This window comes from Lissotriton vulgaris, chromosome 11 (genome assembly GCF_964263255.1).
Source record: "Lissotriton vulgaris chromosome 11, aLisVul1.2, whole genome shotgun sequence".
NCBI lineage: Eukaryota > Metazoa > Chordata > Amphibia > Caudata > Salamandridae > Lissotriton > Lissotriton vulgaris.
In genome coordinates, this window is record NC_141699.1 from 600,547,866 (window position 1) to 600,565,533 (window position 17,668).

The window sequence follows — 17,668 nt, forward strand, 5'->3', positions numbered from 1 at the left end:
GCCTGTTTTCAATTATGTAGTATAACAAGTGTTCTAGTAAATCCTTTATGTATTGTCTGTCCTGAAAAAGTGTTTCATGTGAATGTGAAACAAGCTTTGAATTTGTAATGATTGTTTACCTTGCATATCCGCACATTTTGCAATGTTGATGCAAGCTATTCCATAATTTCGTAAAGTTATGCTTAAGTATTTTATTACATTTTATTTTCTTTTACTTTGGATTATCCAATTGTAAACGGGATAACACTATTCATGATCTATTAAATGATACAAATCAGGTATTGTGATCTTGCTGTTTCTATTTTTCTATATTCATAAAAATCCAAATATTTGTCTTCAGATCTGCGAGTCTCCAAAACCTTGTGAAATTGATCCAGTAAGGTTAAAAGAAGGGGATAATGTAGACCTTCACAAGGTGGGTATTGAACTTAAACTCCTTTTTTTGTGTTCTTAGTATGTACCAGACAATCTGTGTTTGATATGCTACTCTAAATACATGTTTAGCGATTCCTTACCATTAATAGTCTCATGGCTGTGGGCATCATTCACCAAGCCAGGTGTACACCTATGTTCCACTTATGGGCACAAATTTGATTGGTTATGAGAAAAAATTCAAATTTGCAATGTAAAGCACCCAAATTTACCCTTGTAAATCTACTTTCGCCCACATATTTCACCAGTTCTTAAAATTAAGTGGGAGTGCATCAGTTCTCAGGAGTTGGGGATAGAAATGGCAATTCCAGTGCATGAATGCCAGGCAAAATAGATAAACACCCTGCAGTATTCCCAGCATTTTTGCTAGACACCTTCACACTGTGGATACGATCATATGCCCATTCCAGAATAGGAAGGGAGACCGCACACCCCCAGATTGGTGGGGGAGTGTAATCTAAGGATTTTCGCCAGAGAAAAAAATATTTGTTTTAAAAAAGTACGTTTTTTTTAGTAATAGGCTGTAGATTTTGTATGGGGAAACATACATATGTAAATTTGCTTATGCAAAAATGTAATTTGTGAAAGAATTTCAGGAGTACTCTTGGGAAAACTACATCAGTGATAGCAAGTTCTGAAAAAGCCAGAAACTTAGTTCAGATGTAGGAGTCCACCTTTGGGAACTCAGTGTCTCTTAAAAGATTGTGACGAAGGAATAAAACAATTGCTGCTGTGCAAAACATCCCTAAATGAAATGAATCCTCTTCCCTCTTTATGCTAATTCATCAAATCGGAGAATGTGGCCAGGGGAAACATCAAAGTAGACTTCTTTCATTGTTTTTGAAACATTTTTGTGATGATTAGAAAACCGAATTTCTAGATTAAAGATTTTTTGGGAAGACTGAGTTTAACTTTAAAAGACATTACTTTCCAACAGGATGGCGCAGTAGCATCCTTCAGTCATCTGCTGGTGTGCCTCATCCAGGTGGGTTTAGGCAGGCCTCATCCCGTTGTGAATTATTTGATCCGGGTTGTGGTCTTACTTAACCCCAAAAGCAAACTGAGGAGTGGATTTAGTGTGTCTACTGTAGTATTCCTATTCAGAGTGTTCTGTTAGAATTGTTATGATATGCTGTTACCTTAACGTTCCGTATGTGGGGGTTGAGGAGTTGGAGTGAGACATCTGTGGATGGTGGTTGTTCAAGCTGGCTCATTAATAAATTATCTTTAATCTACATTCCTGCCTACTGGAATACTTCATATTCCGGCGACGATCGGGATACGTGAAGAGAGAACACATTTTGGAAGATTTTTTTTTTTTAACAAAAAAGGAAAGCGAATTTGAGAGACAGCGTTCACCAATACTAAAAGGTATCTATCTAATTTTGTGTAGGTTGATTGCACCAGCGGCAGCTTTAAAGTATGTGCCCTGATTGCACCAGCGGGAGTTTGTGAATTTTGAAGTATTTATTGAACTTCTTCGTATTTAACATTACAAGAACTGTGGAGATTTTGCGCATGATTGTTCCGCTGTTAACGTGTTACTTCTCTATATGGTTTAATCTAAGTGCGCCAGAAAAGGGTTTTGAAACAATATATTTTCGCTGATAGAAACTATGGATTTTTAATATATCGCTGTTAGACGGGGACCCGGGGGGTCGGCCGAGAACAGGGGGAGAGGCCTCCGACGAGGGCCCTCTCCGGTAATCGTACAGACAAGTAACTTCCCCCCCCACAGATGGACACCACACAAGGATAAGTTCTGTACACTTTTATATAAATCTTTAGGCAAGGTGATGAGCGGTACAGTGGGACCAGGATACGAGGATCCCGTCAATTCTAGTCTCTTTGGGGAAAAGGGTAGCGGGACAGTCTGAATACCAGTCTGGTACAGAAGCAGCAAAAGGTGGAGCTCACAATCCTCGAGCTGGAGGGTTCGCAAGGATGGGCCGCGGCAGCGCCAGCAGGCCTGGTAGATGGTTCACGATGAGGAGGGCCGCGGCAGCGCCAGCAGGCCTTGAAGATGGCTCACGAAGAGGAGCCGCGGCAACGCTAGCAGGCCTCCAAGGATGAGTTCGTCTCGGTGTCTCTCTACTCCAGGATACAACTGCCTTCCTGCTCTGGAGCTGCCCCAGTTATAGGTCTGGCGCCCTTTGATGTCCGGACCCTCGCACTTGGAGGTCGGGAGGTCCGGGATGAGGGAGTCCAGACACCCAGCAGGGGGGTGGAGCCAGCGCCCGGGGAGGCTGGGGGCGATCGACACCTGGCGGAGGGGAGCCATCGACACTCCTTCTCCCATTGAACTGCCAAGTGGTCTCTTCACCCCCTGGGTGGTTGGTGGTGCCTCGATGTCGGGGCCTGGCCGGGCCCGAGGCCGAGGTCGACCCGAGGCCACGCGGCCTGGTCGTGTAGTGTCCAAAATGGCGGCTGGGCCAGGGACAGTGGTTCTGGAAGGGGCCCGGGCCAGCCGATACTGGGGTGTTCAGGAGCTGGGGTTCCGTCGGGGAAGGGCCATGGGTTGCCCCGGCGGGTTGCAGGGGTTGTTCATGTCCGGGACACAAGAGGAGCAGGGGTCGTGACCCGCCATGCGGGGAGGGAGCGGGCCTTTCATGAGGCCTGTCCAACATGCGTCCCCCCCCAGCTGAAGGCAGGGAGCGTCACCCATCCTCTTGGGTACTCTCCTCGCCGAGGCGGAAAAAGCGGGACAGGCCGTCTACGTTGGCGTGGTCCTGGCCGGGGCGATGCTCCACAGTGAAGTCCATCCCCTGCAGGGAGATGGACCAACGCAACAGTTTCGGGTTTTCTCCCCGCATCTGCATCAGCCATTGCAGGGGTCGGTGATCTGTTTGCACCCGGAAGTGGGTACCGAAGAGATAGGGCCGGAGCTTCTTGAGGGCCCACACTACGGCGAAGGCCTCCCGCTCGATGGTGCTCCAGCGCTGTTCTCGGGCCAGCAGGCGTCGGCTGATGAAGGCCACTGGCTGATCGACTCCCTCGGTGTTGAGTTGGGAGAGGACGGCCCCAACGCCATGATCTGAGGCGTCTGTCTGTACAATGAATTCCCGGCTGTAGTCGGGGGCCTGGAGCACGGGGGCGGTGCACATGGCGGACTTCAAGTTTTCAAAGGCCGCCTGACATTCAGGAGTCCAGTTGACTGTCTTGGGGTTCTTTTTGGACGTGAGTTCTGTGAGGGGCCCCACAATGCTGCCATAGTCTTTTACGAACCGCCGGTAGTACCCAGTGAGCCCCAGGAAGGCTCGGACCTCTGCCTGGGTGACCGGGGGCTCCCAGGCCTGGATGGCGGCAATCTTGAGCTGGAGGGGGGCCACCAGGCCACTTCCCACTTGGTGTCCCAGGTAGGTCACGGACCCTTGGCCGATCTGGCACTTGCTGGCCTTGATGGTGAGTACGGCCTGCCGGAGGGCGTTCAGGACCTCCCGGAGGTGGTGGAGGTGTTCTGCCCAGTGGCGGCTGTACACAGCAATATCGTCCAGATAGGCAGCGCTGAATTCCTCGAGCCCCGCCAGCACCTTGTTCACGAGTCTCTGGAAGGTGGCGGGGGCGTTTTTCATTCCGAATGGCATCACCTTGAAGTGGTAGTGGCCATCCGGGGTAGAGAAGGCGGATCGCTCCTGGGCCCCTGGGGTGAGGCCGATCTGCCAATAGCCCGCTGTCAAGTCGAAGATGCTCAGGTAGCGGGCAGCCCCCATGCGGTCAATCAGCTCATCTGCCCGGGGAATGGGATGAGCGTCGCTCCTGGTGACGGCGTTCAGACCTCGATAGTCCACACAGAACCTGAGCTCGGGGGCGAAGCTCGGGGCGGCGGCCTTGGGGACCAGCACGACCGGGCTGGCCCAGGGGCTGTCGGACGGCTCGATCACTCCCAGAACTAGCATTTTGGAGACTTCCGACTGGATGCAGGCGCGTACTCGATCAGGCACCCGGTACGCCCTGTGTCTGATAGGGGGGCTATCCCCGGTGTCAACGTCGTGGAGGCACCAGGGGGTGACCCCAGGGATGAGGGAGAACAAGTCGGCAAATTGGAGTAGCAGTTCTTGGCAGTCTTGGCGTTGCGCTGGGGACAGGGCATCGGAGAGGTGGACTCCCTCCACGGAGCCGTCTTTCTCGAGTGTTTTCAGAAGATCAGGGAGGGGCTCGGAGTCTTCTTCAGCCCCACTGTCGGTAGCCATCAGGAGGCTAAGTTCAGAGCGCACAAAGTGGGGCTTGAGTCTGTTGGCGTGGAGGACACGTAGGGGGTTTCGGGGTGACTCCATGTCTACCAGGTAGGTGACGGGTCCCTTGCGCTCCACCACTTTGAAGAGTCCCATCCATTTGTCCTGGAGGGCGCAAGGTTCAACAGGGGACATCACCCAGACCTGTTGGCCCGGCTCGAACTCGATGGATGAGGCATGCTGATCATACCAGCGCTTCATGTCTTCTTGGCTGGCTTCGAGGTTGGCCTTGGCAAGTTCCCTGAACCGCCGGGTCTGGTTACGGAGGGTCAAGAGGTACTTGTATACATCAGGGGGAGTCTTCTGGGGGGCCCACCTCCCACCCTTCTTTGACCAGGCTGAGGGGGCCCCGGACGGGGTGTCCATACAATAGTTCGAACGGACTGAAGCCCAGGGATTTCTGGGGGACCTCCCTGTAAGCGAACAGGAGGCACGGGAGCAGCACGTCCCATTGGCGACGTAAGGGTTCTTCCAGGCCCATGATCATCCCCTTGAGAGTTGGATTAAATCGTTCTACTAGTCCGTTCCCTTGCGGGTGATAGGGGGTCGTGAATTTGTAGGTGACCCCGCATTGTTGCCATAGGGACTTCATGTACTTGGAGATAACGTTCGTGCCCCTGTCGCTGACGACTTCTCGGGGGAAGCCCACCCGCGAGAAGATCCCCATCAGGGCTCGGCCCACCACAGGCGCAGTCACGGTCCGGAGAGGTATGGCCTCGGGATAGCGGGTGGCATGGTCCACCAGGACAAGTATGAATCGGTGTCCCTGTGCTGTTCGGGGCTCCAGGGGCCCCACGATGTCGATTCCCACCCGCTCAAAGGGGGTGGTGACGATGGGAAAGGGTTTCAGGGGGACTAAGTTTTCGGCCGCTCTTCCCGCTGGCCTGGCAGGTGGGGCAGGCCCGGCAGTGGGTTGCTACATCGTTCCGCATCTTCGGCCAGTAGAAGTGGGTCACCAGGCGGCTGTACGTCTTGTCCTGCCCCAGGTGCCCGGCAAGAGGCGCATCGTGTGCCAAGTTCAATAGGAAGTCTCTGAATCGGAGGGGGACCACCAGCACCCGGCTGGCTCCCAGCTCGGCAATCTTTTGCTCACTGTAGAGCAGCTCGTTGTCCCAGTAGATCTAGTGGGCCCCCGAGGTATCCCCTGTGCTCTGGGCTATGGCTTGTTGTCGGAGTCCCTCGAGGGAGGGACACGCTCTCTGTTCCTGGCGGAATTGTTCCTGAGTGGGGCCACCTTCTTGACGCCACTGGGCCAGCTCTGGGAGGTCTCGGAGTTGATCACGTTCTTCGTTGCCGGACCCCGGTGGACCAGGCTCAGGGGTGGTTTCTTCTGTGACGATTGGCGGAGGAGGTTCAGGCCACTCCGGTTCCTCTGGGCTGGAGATGGCGCGGGCGGCCATGGATCGGGTCGTTACACAGACCCATTCAGGGAGACCAAGCATCCCCAGGTGCTCCCTCCGCTCAACGGCTGACCAGGGGGAGCTCTCGAGGTCGTTCCCCAGAAGGCAGTCCACTGGGGCATCGTCACGGACAGTTACTTTTAGCATGCCGGACACCCCTCCCCACTCGAAGGGGACGCAGGCCATCTGGCACAGGCTTTCGGAGTTGTCGGCCGACCGTACTGGACAAAGTACATTGGGTAGGATCTGGTCAGGGGTCACCAGATGGCAGCGGACTGCGGTCACACTGGCCCCTGTGTCACGGAGGGCTTCAGCCCGGCGGCCATTGATGGTGACCCACTGGCTGTATTTCTGCGTATTGGCGGGGATGGATGCCCGCGGGACCATGTCCCTCTCCCCTAGACAGACCAGGGACATGGCGGCGGGTTCCCACTCGGGCTGGTACGGTTCGTACTCTTCGCGTCTTCTTGGGCCGGCTCTTCTCCCAGGGCGGCGGCAGCAATCTGGCGGTTCATGGGGCTCTGATTTTTCGGGCAGTTGGGGTCATTGGCGTAGTGGCCGGGTCGCTGGCATCTGTGGCAGGTAACGTTGGAGCGGAACCCTGGTCGTGTTGGAGGACTTCCTCTTCCAGCCAGGGGCGGGGGGTTGCTAGTGGAGGGCACCGTGACGGTGTCCCTGCCCCGACCCTGGCCTCCTCCTCCCCCCGTGGCCGGTGGGGCCCTTGGGAGGCTCTGTTCTGTTCGCTGGGCCAGCTCCGAGGGACTCGGGTGCTCTCCCATCGGTCTGCTTCGATGGCGAGTTTCCGAGGTTCAGTCAGTTTACTATCAAGGAGGTGTTGTCTTAGTTCGACGAAGCAATTATTGGAGAGGTGCTCCCATACAATAAGGTCGAACAATTGCTCGTAGGTGGTGACCTGGCTGCCCTTGATCCATCCCTCGAAGGCTGGGCTAAAAAAGTTCACGTACTCCACCCAGGTTGTACCCGGGATTCGTTTGCAGTCTCGAAACCTCTGTCGGTACATCTCGGGCGTGAGCCCATAGCGAGTGAGGAGGGCGGCCTTCATGTGGTCGTAGGATGTCATCTGGTGGTCGGGGAGTTGCAGCAGGGCGTCTCGTCCTTCGTTGACGAATTTCCCCCATAACCCGGCTCCCCAGTCGCTCCGCGGGATTCGGTGGGAGGTCATTGCTACCTCGTAGGCTTTAAACCATTGCTGGATATCATCGTTCTGGTAGTATTCCCTGACGACATCCTTGGGGATGTGGACCTTGGAGTCCGTAGGGGCAGTGGGGCACTGGTGCCCGGAGACTCCGAGGTCTTTGTTCTGCCGCCGAATTTCTAGCTCCTTCAAGTTGCGCTCATGCTCGTAGGCTAGTCTTTTCTCTTCCAGCTCCCTCTGGCTCTTTTTCTCTTCTCGTTCTTCCCTGAGCCGCAAGTGTTAGATGGTTATTTTTTGTTCTGCCAATTTGAGTTCTCCATCGAAGCGGAGTCGAGCCAGCTCCAATTCGTGGAGCCGGCTTTTCTCCCGTTCTCGTGCCTCTTCGGACGAGAGGCCCGTTCTTCTTTCGTCCGTAGGGGTGGTACTTGTTTCGGTGGTCTCGAGGCTTTGATCTTGGGGTGGGGATGTTTCCGTCTCCACCCAAGACACTAAGGCGTGCTTGAGGTCATCTTTCGTGCTCAGTCCCATGGTAGCAATGCCCAGCTCTATGCAGAATTGCTTTAGTTCTTTGTGGCTGTACTCTTCCAGCTTTTCCATCTGAAATTTTTCTGTTGTTCCACTTTCCTTTGTCGTCATGGTGGCGGTGTGTCGTGGGGTGAGTTACTCTCTGTACGATTATGCGTCGGCTCGGATCGCGTCGCTGGCCACCAATGTTAGACGGGGACCCGGGGGGTCGGCCGAGTACAGGGGGAGAGGCCTCCGACGAGGGCCCTCTCCGGTAATCGTACAGACAAGTAACTTCCCCCCCACAGATGGACACCACACAAGGATAAGTTCTGTACACTTTTATATAAATCTTTAGGCAAGGTGATGAGCGGTACAGTGGGACCAGGATACGAGGATCCCGTCAATTCTAGTCTCTTTGGGGAAAAGGGTAGCGGGACAGTCTGAATACCAGTCTGGTACAGAAGCAGCAAAAGGTGGAGCTCACAATCCTCGAGCTGGAGGGTTCGCAAGGATGGGCCGCGGCAGCGCCAGCAGGCCTGGTAGATGGTTCACGATGAGGAGGGCCGCGGCAGCGCCAGCAGGCCTTGAAGATGGCTCACGAAGAGGAGCCGCGGCAACGCCAGCAGGCCTCCAAGGATGAGTTCGTCTCGGTGTCTCTCGACTCCAGGATACAACTGCCTTCCTGCTCTGGAGCTGCCCCAGTTATAGGTCTGGCGCCCTTTGATGTCCGGACCCTCGCACTTGGAGGTCGGGAGGTCCGGGATGAGGGAGTCCAGACACCCAGCAGGGGGGTGGAGCCAGCGCCCGGGGAGGCTGGGGGCGATCGACACCTGGCGGAGGGGAGCCATCGACACTCCTTCTCCCATTGAACTGCCAAGTGGTCTCTTCACCCCCTGGGTGGTTGGTGGTGCCTCGATGTCGGGGCCTGGCCGGGCCCGAGGCCGAGGTCGACCCGAGGCCACGCGGCCTGGTCGTGTAGTGTCCAAAATGGCGGCTGGGCCAGGGACAGTGGTTCTGGAAGGGGCCAGCCGATACTGGGGTGTTCAGGAGCTGGGGTTCCGTCGGGGAAGGGCCGTGGGTTGCCCCGGCGGGTTGCAGGGGTTGTTCTTGTCCGGGACACAAGAGGAGCAGGGGTCCGTGACCCGCCATGCGGGGAGGGAGCGGGCCTTTCATGAGGCCTGTCCAACAATCGCTAAGATGTTACGTGCATTTTTTAAAAAGAAAAGAAAACACTCACCAGAGTTCCACTGCAAGCTGTGAACGTGCATTCTAACCGAAGTATTCTTAGAATCGATCTTCTTCAGTGATATCCAGGATTCTAAGTGGCGTATTGAGAATACGCTACAACGCCACTATGCAGAGGTCAAAGTACACCACGCATACATCAAAGTACGCTGTAGTACGCACAGCGGCCATTTTTTTTAATCGGGTTTCTGGTTTAGATAGTTAATTCTACTGTGTGTAATTCAACAGAGATAACTGAATGGAACTGAACGGAACACATTTGTGAAACGGGCACCTATGCTATTACAAGATAATCTTTTGAATACAACTGCCCATAGACTACGGTGACTACATTTATTGTTTTAGTCTATTTTTTTTATTATTATTGTTGGTTTCCTTCTCACTGTATTTGTAACCAAACGTAGTTTTAGTGTGCAATCTTAATGTTATTTGGGGAAATCATTCACAATGTCAACTAACATTATTTCTCCTGTGCTTTTTTTGCCAGTAGCTGGTGATCCCAAGATGGAATGGGATCTGTGGTACCCTACATTTTTAGCTTATGTAGATGTAGTAGAAGAAGATGGATGCTCACCCAAGAGGAAGCTAGCACTTTTAAAGAACTGTTTAGGGGGCGCTGGGCTCAAGGAATTGGAAAATTTGCCTCCCATCGAGGGTGCAGGTGATTTTAATATTTTTTAGGTTGTTGTACAACAATTGAGTATTAGGTTTGGGAGGAAAATTAATACGGTCATGGAAAGATTAAAATTTTATTCCCGAGCACAAAAAGAGGATGAATCTATTGAAAACTATGTGGCTGCTTTACGCACTTTAGCTGGGTCTTGCGCTTTTGAAACAATAAACTTTGAACAAGTTTTAAGAGATCAAATCATGATGAAGACGAAGAGTAAAAAGATTCAAGAACGTTTGTGGATGGGAACTGAATCTACTCTCAGCACATTGTTAAATATTGCCAAAGGGGGGGGAGAGGAGCCACGCTAGCAACCAAGATGGCCGCGTAAGCTCCCGGCTCCGCCGACCTCGGCCTCCCGCCGGAATATCTTGCCAATTATCCTGTCTTTGCGCCCCGCCACAATATGTATGAACCTGCCGTGAGATTAATGGTGCTATCCCGAGATCTCTACCTGCTCGGCTGACGAAGATATGTCGAATGGAAGTTTGCGGCCTAGATCTGCCCGGAAGCCGGGGTCTCGAGTACTGGCCCATCCGGGTTTCAGTTCAACAACATCGGCTGTGGTGGTGTGATTGGGTCCGGTCTACCGGTGTGGACAAAGAAAATTTTTCTTTCGGTTTTTTGAATTGATGTGGACGATGGGCTGCCTTGGTGAAGGTCTGAGGAGGGGTGACAGCCTAACGCTAGCAGTTGTGGACGGGGGCACTGCCCAGTGACCCGGTAACCGGCCCGCTGGTGTTCGCTGGGTTTGGTTCTCTGCCTGCGGTGGCAGCCCCAGGATACCATCGAAACAATACAGAAGTCTCCCTCTGCAGTCAACCGTTTCCTATCCGCCCGTTCCCCTCTGAGAGATCGAGCCGCGGGGGGCAGTGATCATGATAGACATCGATCGTAGAGTGGCTGAACAGACAGTGAGTGGCCCGTCGCTGCGAACCGTGCTGGCGGCCATTGAGTCACTTCAGGTGTACGTTGAAGACCTCATTCAGGCGACGATGGAGCGCCTGGTTGAGATGCTACGAATTGGACCGGACCCTACTCCACTACAAGAAACCGCGACAACCGAGACACCCAATATGGCCACGCTGATGAAGGAAGTAGACCCCCCCCTTTGTGTGAGGTATCGGAGACTTTTACCAGTGTTTTGGAAGACGAACACAAGTTCAATGCCACCAATGGATTGTTAAACCTACGATCGTTGCCGACCATGGAAGGACTAATTGATGTTCCCACTCCAGAAACTTTTGATGAGAACGGTTATCGGAATGACACTGCGTCACTTCCCCATGTATCGGAGCCGCTAAGATGGCGGACAAATCAACGCTGGGAGTTCATAACTGGGAATGGAGTCTCTGGACCTGACGATGTTCACGGCACTTTCGTTCCACTACTTTGTTTTGCATTGAGTTCTATTATAGTTTCTTCGCACTCGGACTGTCTTCTGGAAGCGGTGGTTTATCAGGTGGGGACTCATGTGTCTGATCGGAAGGGGCAAGGATGAGACCGAAAGGCTGTGTTTGACTCAAGTATCGATGGGCACGGGATTGGCTAAACTAATGCGATAGTACGGCGGGGGGGTGTTTGAAGACTCCCTTGTTAAGACACATATTTGTTGTCCGATTGATTTCTTGACTTCAACTTGGGGGTCCTTGGTTCTGGCGGGGGGGGTGGGCGACCGGGAGCCTGTACGACTATGCCCTTCTCCACTTCTCTTCTCTACTCCGGTAGATTTCTTCTTTTAGTACCTAGTTAGTTGGGGCGACAGGCACACTGCTACTGGGTGTTAGGCGATAGCCGTTTGCAGGGGTGCAGGGTGGGGGGGGATGGGTTTGTTTTCTTTCTGTTATCGCCCATATGGTTTTCTCCTTCTTTTTCAATTTTTTCTCAGTCTTTCCTTTACTCGTAATATTGCCGATATATCCGGACGCTTATCCTTAACTTCTAGTACCTAGTTGCCATGATTCTCCTGCTGTTTTCATTTTATGGGTGGGAAGGTTTTGAGGATTCGCAACTGAACTGTTAACCGGTTATACTGATGCAATTTTATTTTGTGCTTAATCGTGCGAGCCTCTCTAATATCTTTGCTGTTCCACGACTATCCTGTTTTTTTGTACCAACTCACCCTGTCATTATTGGATCTATGTATGGCACCAGATATGTCTGTTTATTTTTTTGCTTTAAATAATAAAAAGATTTATAAAAAAAAATATTGCCAAAGGGATTGAGCAATCTGAATTATTTGTTAGTGAAATTAGAGGTCATGAAGTTAAAAGCAAAGCAGTGATTCCTGAAGTTTCAATAGTGAAAGCTTTTCCAAATTCCAAGAAGCCTTTGTTTACTACTTCCAAAAAAGAGAATTTTGGGAGAGAAAATAAATCGTTTGGGAAAAAATCCCAGATTATCTGTTACAGGTGTGGGGGTAGTGATCATGTAGGAAGCTACAGGGGCTGTCCAGCATGGAACAAAATATGCATAAAATGCAAGAGGCCAGGTCATTTTAATAAAATGTGAAAATCTTCACAAAGTAAATTTGTTAACTTATGAAGAATGTGATAACTCGGAGCAATTTTCTGAAATCAACAGTTTATTGTGTGTTAGTGACACTGAATGTATAGGTTTCCCAAGTGATATAATTGTGATCAATGGTGAAGAAATCTCAATGCTTATTTATTCTTGTGCCTGGTATAGCATCATAGGCAGAAATGTTTTTAATACATTTTGGGGCACAATGAAATTGTCACCACCCGATGTACAACCTGGTGGTTATTCAGGCCATAAGATTGACTTGGACGGGTTTATGTGGGCTGACATTAAATTTAAAGACAGAATGATAAAGGGAAAGGTTTATGTTGTGACCAAAGGTGCATCAATTCTTGGATGACCTCATCAACATGAGTTAGGTATTAAACTTGATCCTAATTCTTCACCACCGGTGTATGTGTTACCACCTGAAGACGACTTCGCAATTCAAATTAAAGGAACATTTCTTACTATTTTCTCTGATAAGTTAGGAGAATTTGTTTATTTTAAACACTGCATTATTCTTAAGGAAGATGCTATTCCTGTTCGACATAAGGTTAGGAATGTACCGTTGGCGTACCGTGATAAATTGAAAGCAATTTTGTCTGATCTAGTAACTAAGAAAATTATAGAACCCATTGAATCTTCACCATGGGTTTCACCAGTTGTTTTGTCCCTTAAGAGTAATGGCAAACTTTACTTGTGTGGACCTTCGTAGTTTAAACAAAGAAATCTGGATCGATAGGCATCCCTTACCCCACATGCACGAGCTTATTTCCACTCTCAAGTGCTTGTATATTTTCAACAATAGACCTAGCCAGTGCCTTTCACCAGGTAGTCTTGCACGATGAGTCAACATCCAGTTTTGCCGTATGCCATTTGGTTTAGCTAGTGCAGCATCTGTATTCCAAAGACTTATGAAGGAGGTCCTGGAGGGTTGTGAGGGAGCTATCGCCTTTCAGGATGACATTTTAATTTATGGGAAGAGTTTTGAAGATCATGACCGGAATCTAGAGAGAGTGTTAGAATGTGTACAAAAAAAGGGTTTGACTTTAAATTTTTCGAAATGCAAGTTTAGACAGAGCAAGGTGGAATATCTTGGCCATGAGACTTCTTCTCAGGGGATTAAACCAAAGTTCAATCCTATTCAGAGTATAGCTAAGGCACCAGCACCATCAAATAAAGAACAACTGGTGTCAGTTTTGGGGCTTACGGAATTTTATAGTAAATTTGTACAAGATTATTCTTCAAAAGTACATCCACTAAGATCATTGTTAAAGAAAGATATTAAATTTGTATGGAACGTGAGCAACAATCTGCGTTTGAATTGCTTAAACAAGAAATAGTTAATGCTCCTTTTTTAAGTCCATTCGAGATGGGTAGGGAATGCATAGTGTGTTGATGCAAGCAATGTTGGTCTGGGTTCCGTGCTAATGCAAAAGGACAGGGGTGAAGAATATGTTTCTTATGCGTCTAGAACTCTACGTGGTGCTGAATACAATTATTCTACTATTGAGAAGGAATTATTAGCATGCACTTGGGCAGTAGAACATTTTAGACAATTTCTTTGGGGAACTAAATTTCGCTTGCGAACAGACCATAAACCTTTAATTAACATGTTAGCGGCTGGTGGTGGTAGGACTTTAACGGCGCGTGTAGCGCGATTAGCTGCAGAATTACAAGAATTCCAATGTATAGTTGAATGTGTTCCTGGCCAACTAAATGTACATGCTGATTGCATGTCCAGACTGCCACTAGTTAATTCAATTGGGATTTTCAAAAGGGATCTTGACATTGCTTTCACGATTGATGATGTCAATGGTGGAATTAGGGGAGAGTTGTCAGATATTATTTCAGAAGCTGAATGGAGGGAAGCGATGAGTAATGATACCAACTTGTCCAGTGTAGCAAATTATTTGCAACATGGTTGGCCTGAAGAACGGAAGCTATCAGGCGATGTTTTATCTTTTTGTAAAATAAGAGATGAACTCATGTTTGATCATGGTTTTATAACCAGGGGAGACAAGATAGTTCCTCCTACTGGGTTGAGGGGAAAATTATTTCTATGGCCCATGAGGGCCACATGGGAATGTCTAGCACTAAGAGGTGTATTCGTGAATTCTATTGGTGGCCTGGTGTCGATAGAATGGTTGACAAATGGGTTGGTTCATGTTCTCCTTGTGCAAAGAGTGACAAAACTGTTAAATCACTAGCAGTGGGTGTTTCTCCCATTGAGTTTGTCACATGTCTTTGGAAGAAATTAGGGATTGATATTATCAGTCCTTTTGATCTTTCAATTAATAAGGATGTTTTTGCTTTGGTATTGATTGATTATTTCTCTAAATGGCCAGAGTTCAAGATAGTTGACAAGATTAGGTCAACACAGGTGGTTGAATTTTTGGATTAAGTTTTTTGTAGGGTAGGCATTCCTGCAGAGATCGTGTCGGATAATGGTCCGCAGTTTATTAGCAAGGAATTTGTGTCTTTTCTGGGTAGGTGTGGTATAGTGCATAAGAGTGTCAAATTATAATCCCCAGGCCAGTGGTCAAACAGAACTCTTTAATAGAGTGGGTAAAGAATCGATTCAATTGGCTGTCAAAAGTAATTTAGATTGGAAAAAAGCATTACGTGCAACGTATTGTCATATCGCATTTTTCCTAATTCTGTTACTAGTGTTTCTCCGTTTGAGTTGTTGAGAGGCAGGAAACCAGGTTCTAAACTTCTACCTTGGTTAAAATTCCCGGTGAGATTTCAGTGGATTCTTCTAAAGTCATAGACAAAGTTTTAAAGTATCAGGAGAAAATGAAGGGTAATTACTTGCCAGTATGGAATCGTAGTGGGAAGATTAAAGTGGGAGATTTTGTGTGTGTCAAGTTTGTTAGAACTTTTGGTAACAAATGGAATAAATGGTCTGATCCATGCAAGGTTATAGAAATATTTTCCAAGGCTGTAAGAGTTGAGGGTGGTAAGATATGGAATTTTAGGCGGATTTCTCTATGTAAGGTTGTGAATTCAAAAGTAGGTTCACAATAAGGTTCACTTGAAAACAATAATGAGCCTTCTGGGAAAAAATCACCAAATTCAGATAGGAAAATTGACTAAACCTACTCTGCCTCGTTGGATACTTTTGGGTGTGAATATCAAAGTGCCAATGTTAATGTTCCTGTTCCTGCAATTCCTCAAGAGGCTGTTCCTAGTGTAACTGACAATGGAAATGATGATAATATTGTTGTGCAATCTACTGATGTCTTTTCAAGGAAAAGTTCTCGTGCTAAACATACTCCTGTAAAATTGCGTGATTACGTCCATTGAACTTGTTTTTTTGCATGTGTTTTGTTATTTTTTTTGTTCCCTTCTCTTTTCTTATTTATTTATTTTATTATTATTATTATTTTTTTTTCAAAGGGGGAAGGTGTGTAGTATTCCTATTCAGAGTGTTCTGTTAGAATTGTTAAGATATGCTGTTACCTTAACGTTCCGTATGTGGGGGTTGAGGAGTTGGAGTTAGACTTCTGTGGATGGTGGTGGTTCAAGCTGTCTCTCATTAATAAATTACCTTTAATCTACATTCCTGCCTACTGGAATACTTCACCTACTTCTCCCTTAGTTTGTCTGAGGGGAAAATGCAAGCCGGAAAGCCACATAGCAGGTTGAAAAAATGTAACTAACAGTTGTTTGTAAATGTATCTCTACTCCTAAGTGGTTGATTGGATTTATTCACCTTCAGTCGAGCCAAGGAAGGAGCCAGCACAACATGGCTGCGAAAGGAGAGCACCTTTCTTGTCAGCGGGCTCCTGTTGTCACTAAAACATTGTTGTTGCTTTATTTGGGCTGGGCTTAAGTAGTCTTATATTCTCTAGTTGTTGGTCTGTAAATTACTCATCCACACTTTTTAGATCTTCTGATGAGTGCTGAATCCGTAATCACTGGAATGAGCAGTTAACAGCCATTATTTTCCGCAGCCCCTCATATTGAGGTGGAAGAAAAATTAACAACTCATAAAACCTAGAAACGTGTGGTTAATAAGGCTAGTCACACCCGTCCTCTAATTTCATCTCATACACAAACAATGCAGCGGTCTCCTTTTACTTAATGCCCCTGCACCACGCTTTAGTAAACATAGAATGAAGAAACATTAAGGTATTTAATGCTGTTATTAAAAGATTTGATTGCTCAGCAAATCTCTGCATACCATACATAGTGTTAATTAATGTTACCCTTCATTTATCTGTAATCATAGGAACACGTGGTCCTACCCATCTCTTATGCTTTATTGATGTGTTATTTTTTCATGTGAACTATGTTTCCCTGAATGCACCTATGGTTTATTCCATTTGTCATACTACCACATCATTTGCTCTTCTTTCGCCTCACAGTCTCTGAAGTGGATAAACAAACCTATTTATGACATGCTATAATCCAAGTGTGAAATGATGACTATCATGTTCTTGTGTTTTTCCCCAGGAAAATCTTCGCTACTATGTAGACAAAGTATTCGGTGCAATTGTACACTCAAGTATGAGCTGTCCCACTTTAATGTGCGATATTTTTTATTCTCTGAGACAAATGGCCTCCAGACGATTCCCTAGTAAGTGCATTTTAAAATTGTTTAGCTTTTGCATTTTGTGTCTTTTTTGCCTAATGGCATTTACCTGTATTTGTTTGGCTTCTCCTATGAGAAATCTAGCAAGTGCTCTTTACCAGCACCTTCGGGTCATCTTACTTCATTAATATCTCACAACTCTGCCTGGATCTCCTTGTCCTTAAGGTTACCAGATGACCCCGTCATCAGATGAACCGGTTTAGGGGTTTCCTTTTTACAGATCACTGTTTTTAAATCTGCTGACAGGAAAGCCCAGAGCTTGAAAATGTTATTCCATACGACATGGATTTCTCTCATAATCTTAATTTTATGTACTTCATCTGCAAAAGGCCTGCTGTGTAAGCTTTCCTATCAACTGGCAATGCAGTCACATAAAGCACTTGCTCTTCTCCCTGTTCTCCATTTTCATTTGTTCATAATTTTAATTCTTTCTTACATATATCATGTTTACTTTAGTGCAGCAGGTGGGAGAATAGAAAAGGGTAAGTGTCAATATGAAGTGACACTATTATGCAAGCCTTCGTTAATAAAATTATAATGTTAGTAACACACCTTTTTTTTCTTATTTAACAGTTCACCAAGTAGTGTATCCTGCTTCTAAGCTTTTAAATAATAGGTGATGCTGTTACTGATATATATATATATATATATATATATATATATGTGTATATATATATATATGTATATATATATATATATATATATATATATATATATACTTTTTTGTTATAAAAAAAGATATATCCTTATTAAACAATTATTTTAAAATTAAAAAATAAGCTGAATTCAGACAAATTAACCTTTTATTACAAAATAAATAAAACGTATTCAACATGTGTCTAACAAAGTGTATTACTGATGAAATACAAATATTATTGTGGAAATGTGTTAATCATGGTTAAT

At 47.5% G+C, this 17,668-nt stretch overlaps 1 protein-coding gene across 1 annotated transcript in view; it reads left to right on the forward strand.

Moving 5' to 3' along the window:
- RASA2 (RAS p21 protein activator 2) overlaps window positions 1-17,668 on the forward strand; it is a 619,199-nt gene that overhangs the window by 444,521 nt on the left and 157,010 nt on the right. The window contains exons 13-14 of the mRNA XM_086943698.1: window positions 341-415; window positions 16,627-16,750. Coding sequence (XP_086799824.1) covers window positions 341-415; window positions 16,627-16,750 — 199 coding nt within the window. The remainder of the gene's footprint in view (window positions 1-340; window positions 416-16,626; window positions 16,751-17,668) is intronic.